At 50.2% G+C, this 6,119-nt stretch overlaps 1 protein-coding gene across 1 annotated transcript; it reads left to right on the top strand.

Moving 5' to 3' along the window:
* Nucleotides 1-4,325: 4,325 nt before the first annotated feature.
* On the top strand, nt 4,326-5,639 carry LOC309408514 (uncharacterized protein; the record flags this gene model as incomplete). Its single annotated transcript, XM_082004350.1, has 1 exon — nt 4,326-5,639. Exon 1 carries the CDS (start codon nt 4,359-4,361, stop codon nt 5,637-5,639), a length of 1,281 nt encoding a protein of 426 aa, XP_081860476.1. The 5' UTR covers nt 4,326-4,358.
* Nucleotides 5,640-6,119: the final 480 nt, after the last annotated feature.

The following is a 6,119-nucleotide window of genomic DNA, read 5'->3' as shown; positions in this document are numbered from 1 at the left end:
ATTTCTAAAGGGAAAACCTTGGTCAGTGTTTCACACTCTGTCCTGAAGCCACAATTCCACGTGGAAGCGCCGAGCAGTCGCGGGGAAAGCCCTGCTTTTCCACGTGAACACAAGGGCCATCCAGCCACGACTCGTCAGAGTATGGTATCAGAGAGCTCTGGTCTCATTCACCTGATGGAAGAAGTCAGTTTTTGAAGCAGTTCAGTGTCTAGAGTATGGCAAAGGCACTTTGGAGGGAAGAGGGATGCACTTTCCACCTCCGGCATGCAGAAAACTTTTCCAAAGCATTTCTTTTATGAGATGTTTGTGTCCAGCTGATAGCACTGCCAAGACTGAGATTACGCTCCATGACATTGTTTGTTCAAATAATTGGCCGTAAGCATTTTACAAGTTACTAAAAGTAGTAAAGAAAACAAGCACATAAGTGACTTCGAAAACATGCTGCACCCGTTGCTATTAAAGGCAGCGCGTGCGCAGACAGCCTGGCACCGCTGCCCGCTCCTGGGGGCAGCGCTTGCCCAGAGCCCTGTTCCCACGTGCCGCACAGCTTCGAGCCGCGGCCCCGGGTAGAGATAAACCACCAGGCACCAGGCTCGCCCACGGCTGGCACAGAGCCTACACCCCGCTGGCGCTGCTACGGCCGAAGCACAGCATCTCAGCAGCTGAGACCTGCTCAGCCAGCTCTCAACGGGAGCCCACATTCAGCTTTCATAAAGAACAATTTTTCATCACAGGTGATTTTCTCCTGCTCACTTCTCCCAGACCAGCTGCTGTGATGAGCAGCAGAAGTCAGGACATTGATGCCTACAGCTTGTGGGAGTGAGCTCCCTCCTGCCTAACTTCTGCTTCATTAGTATTAACACACGTGTATATAACCCAGCATTTAAAGAATGTGGGAGCATACTTCACATCTCTTTTTAGGGTCTCAAAGTGATTTTTTAGGAACAGCTAGGACTCCATGGCCAGTTTTATAGAACTACGGAGTGCCCAAGGGTTCCCTTTCCAGAGATCCTTTAAAAATAAAAATCTTCCTTCCTTTGCTGTTTTGAACTATACTCACTGCAAGCATAATTTCCACTTTTTAAGTGTTTTTGTCAGGAATTTCTCTTATGTACCAAAAATGCTGAGATATACATGAAGAGAGTTCACCAGCTAGATAAAGCTTTGGGGAAGACGGAATAACCCTGACACTTGGGTATTCCAACTTAATTCTTCTTTTAATCAGCAAAGCTTATTAAGTGATTCTGCTCACTCCACCTTTGCCCACCAGGAAGTTTAAAGAAAGCAAGCCTTGCTCCTTTAACTCATTAGACCAGGAAGACCATCCCAAAGAAGATGTTTGGGCTGCTTGTATCAAACCTCGATCCCGTAAAGAGAATACAGCTCCTTAAAATCCACAGTATTAGGCAAGGCTCTTGACATCAGCTACAAACAATTTCTGAAGTGGGTGTGCTGGGCTATAAATCCCAAATGTCAGATAAATCAGTGACTGAAGAAAAGACAAAACACAACCATGGTCATGCAACGGGTGGAATACATTTTAACAGAAGACCTGCAGTGGCTCAGCCTTTCCATTAAAGCTGGAAGGATGAGCCACCTCTGCCAAAACACATGGTGCGCTCCGGAAAACCCTCCTAGCAGGTGGAGCCAGACAACCAAAATCCCCGCATGCGGAGCACAACGAGCTGAGCCTGGAAAAGACAGCCCGAGAGCTGAATGCTCATCATGGAATGCACCGTAGTGGGAAAGTATTTGTTAAAATTAGCTAGAGAGAAAAATCATGTGGTCGTTTCTTCCCAAGGACCACGTCTTTACCTTGTCCCCGCGGCACGCGACGTGGCAGTGCCGCTGGCTACCGCAGCCGCGGTGCTCAGGCAGCTGCAGCTGCGCAGGCAACGCTGAGCGCTCCTCGCGAAGGGGCGCCGGGCGCCGCAGCACACGCAGGACGTGCCTGCCATTGTCACCCTGCATCAACACTCAGCCCTCAGCAGAGGTTTATCTCTCCGCGGAGCCGAGCAGCGGTACGCCGCGGCGCTGCTTCCACCCCAAGGGTGGCTGAGCTGCCATCACTACGTGTCCCGGGCAGCAGCCACAGCCAAAATCCCGGCAAGGCAGCCGCCAGCCCTCGTGCATCGTGGAATCGTTACAGGGAGCAGCTGGAATTGCCAAACACGTTACGAGGTGTAAAAATCTGGTCACTTTGATATGGACGGGGTTCCTTGGGCCTACAGGCTCTGAAGCAAGGAGACATTCTGCAGCTGTGTGGTCCTGTTTCACCACTATGTTTTAGTCTAGTTAAGCAACATCTGGTAATGATGAGCTCCAAGAGCTGCATGCTTCTGGCCTCTGAAAATTTCCAATATGAAATCAAGGAGAATTAGAGGGAGCACTGGGCTTAAATAAGGGCTAGGACGTGGCAACACTGCTGGAATTACAACCACAAATAAAGCCTGGTAGAATAAAAAGGACACTAGAGCAAGCGATCCATTTTCTTCAGCCTGAGCTACAAAACTCCAGCTAGAGGTGAGACCATTCCTAGCAGACACAGAGCAGCTCACTCATCCTGCACAGGAATCAGCAGAAACCTGTCTCCTTCACAGGGATGCACAGGCAAAGTCACGGAGCAACGGATATTCATAGCTGTGCTGCAGCAGGAGGTAAGAGAAGCCATGGAGACCCCAGCAGCAGGACACCCCTCCAAAGTGATATCCTCAAAGGAGCAGTCCCAGCAGAGCCAGGAATACAGAAAATAAAGATTCACCCACCAAAACCTTCGGCATGGCCCCAAACATAAGCAGCTGAATGGGGTGAGCAGTACGCGCCTCCACCTTCCTCCGGGGCTCCCAGGACGAGCCCCTTGGCAAGGTGCCGTCACTGCTGCTCTCAGGGTGAAAACCAGCTTCTGGCCCCTAGTAACACTGCAGCAAAGCCTGTCTGACTAAATAAATGATGTTGTTTACAGCTGGAGGATGGTCTCCATTACACAACGTGGCCATCCCAGCCAAGCTTCCAGGGAGAAGCTGTTCTTTGGGGGGTTGTTGCTTGAAAAAAATGAAGAAGGAAACAGAACTAGCTGAAGCCAACACAGCGATTTAACAGCACAGGAAACCTAATCTGCTTCTGCTGAGAAAACAATGGATCTGCAGATTTGTCCAATTCACACTTAACTGTTGGGCATATCATATATTTGGTATTTTAGCCACTGTCTGGACAAAGCTGGTAGAGCAGGGGAGAGAAAGGAAACCTAAATCTGCAAAACATGAATTAAAAAAAAAAAAAAAAAGCTGAGACAGACCAAGAAATTAAGAGCAGGGAAATGCACCTGAAGGGAGGGGACTGAAAGGTGCTTCAAACACATCAAAAACATTAGAACTCCAGCAAAGAGAAGTGATGGGGAAAACAAAAATTAAAAGAGTGAGAAAAGATAAGAGCAGCAACTGTATCACTGGTTGCCCTGCTGACACATCAGCTGCAAAGCCTGGGTCTAGTCCTCTTGGCATCGTAAGTAAAATAATCAGCCTGCAGATTGCTGAGCCCTGGCTGCCGGGTGCATCCATCAGCCCCCTGATTGCACTTCTCCTTAGCGCTTTGGATATAGGACGGAAACCAGGGAGGGACCCAAGAACAAGGGCTTTTAGGGACCAAAGCGCAGCTCCAGAAGCTCAGTGACATCTTCAGACCTGCTGGAGACAGGCAGTGCCCTGGGAAGGGCAGCGTGCCCTTGGGGTGCTCTGAGTTTTGCCCACGGGGATCATCTTTTACCACTTGTAGACAGCTCAGGGCTCATCCTGAGAAGAGGCTCTAGCAGGACGCAGCGCTCCCCCACGCATTCCCGGCTGGCAGGGAGCGTGAGGCTTGCACAGCTCCCGACAGTCTCCGGTTTTACTGCCTTTGCTGAAGCCCTTACTGGAGAAAAAGTGCAAAAATCCCCCCCAAAACAGAGGGTTTTTGAGCAAACTGCCAAGCAGATCCTGAAAACGGTGATCAGCCCAGTAGCAGGAGCCTCTCCCAGACAGATCCCGAGGGAAGCCTCTTACCTGCTGCCGTTTGCAGAGGGCAGGAGGTGGGAAAAAACACTGTCGGAGCGTGATGCTTGGCTGAGAAATTTCCCGGCCTCTCAGTAATGCTCTTTGCAGCACGGCGGCACTTAATCGCCTTTTATCTGCCTAAAGACTTGATCCCCGTTGGTCTGCAGCAGGAAGAACCAGCTAATTTATTTTCACTGTGCACTAAAAGCACAGCCCAACTGACCCTGCAATGCTCGCGGTTCACCTGCCCAAAAGGTACATGTTCTTTTTCTCGCCTTCTTCTCTACTGTCCATCAGGTATTAGATGCAGTGGCTGACTTGTGGCTGGTCATGTTCTTTCTTGTTATATTTATATTTACTTGTGCAGCGAAGGCTGGGCTGAGTCTGAATATCTCTGATTCATGCCCAAGCATGTGCAGATGTGCACCTGAAGAGATTATCCACTGTAACAGAGCCGGACTGAGAGCCCTCCCTGGAGAAATAGCAGCATCCACTGTCTCCCTAAACCTCTCCAATAATTATTTGCGGATTCTCACAACCAACACCTTCAGAAACCTGACTTTCCTCCACAGTCTTTGGCTAGATGGAAACAATCTGACTTTCTTGTCCCCGGGGACCTTCCACGCTCTCAGCAAGCTGCAAGAGCTGCACCTCAGCAGGAACTCACGCCTCACCTACCTGCATGCAAACACTTTCAGAGGACTATTAAACCTCATCAGCCTGGATTTGTCCCACTGCAATATCTTCGAAATCCACCCCCTTCTATTTTCACACCTGCCTTCTTTAGAAAGGCTCGATTTAGCCTCCAATAACATGCGGTATGTCCCACAAGCCTTTAGGAACCTCTCCAGCCTCACGAGGTTGTCCCTGGAGGGCAACCACATAGAAGCCATCGGCAGAGATTCCCTGAAGGATCTGGAAACCCTGTACGATTTGAATCTCAGGAAGAATCGGATATGGATCATTCACAATGGCGCTTTTACAAAGCTGCTCAGATTGGGCATGCTAAATTTAGGGCACAACTTCATCGCTGATTTGCCTAATCAGCTTTTTGATGGATTGATGCAGCTCAGGACCATGCACCTTGAAGCCAATAGAATCACTGCCGTCGACTGCACCTTCAGACACCTGCTGAACTTGAGAAACTTGTACCTGAACAACAACCAGATCTCCTCGATCTCAGACTCTGCTTTCTTGCACTTAAACAAGCTGCACTTCCTTCACCTGAGCAAGAACAACCTCAGCTCCCTCCCCATCCGCTTGTTTGCTGAACTGCCGAAACTGAAGCACGTGTTTTTATCCCACAACCCCTGGCAATGCGACTGTAAGATGCTTTGGTTCTGGCACTGGACCGCAACGCGCGGGGGAGCGATCGAAGGGCTGCACTGTGCCTTTCTGGGCCCCGGGAACACGACAGCGCTCGGTGTCCCCCATCCAGGGGACCTGAAGGACTGCACGGTGCCACCGGCGCTGGCAAGCGAAGACAAGTGCAGGGTGGCCGGTACCAGCGTGGCTCCCGGGCCCCCCGCTCTCCCCAGCAAGGTCATCCTGCTGGTCTGCCACGTGTGGTATTTTGCAAGGGGGTGGGACACTACCATGGCCACATTTTGACAGTGTTTAAATTATAAAGTGGAGGCCACTTGTTTTCTTGCTATTTGTTTGTGAACAATGGTTTTCATTACAGGTGGGTTTTATATGGAAATAGAGGGATTTTATTATATAAGAATAAATGCTTTCATTCAAGGGGAATGTTTAAATCTGAAATGCTAATATCAAAATTCAAAGTAAATGTTCACATGCAGCGGAGCTCACATCAGCAAGTTCAGAGCTGGGGCCTGTGCTGGGTGGCACGGGGCCGGGAAGCATGGCCCCACCAGAGCCTCTGTCCTCCCCATTTCCCGACTGACCACAGCCACTCGTGATCCCTCAGGACCTCAGGGAGGGACTGCCTTCCTGCCCTCAGCCCACACTGGGGATAGCGAGTGCTGCTAAGGCGGGAATACATTGCACGTGTTCCAGCACATCTGGAGTCCCTAGAAAAGGCTCAGTCCATTAGCATCTCTGTGAACATCCCATAGCTTCCCGCAGCTG

This window comes from Phaethon aethereus, assembly GCF_964289735.1.
Source record: "Phaethon aethereus genome assembly, chromosome: 10".
NCBI classification, from domain to species: Eukaryota; Metazoa; Chordata; class Aves; order Phaethontiformes; family Phaethontidae; genus Phaethon; species Phaethon aethereus.
The sequence above is the reverse complement of the archived record's forward strand: the minus strand, read 5'-3'. Positions and strand labels throughout refer to the sequence as shown.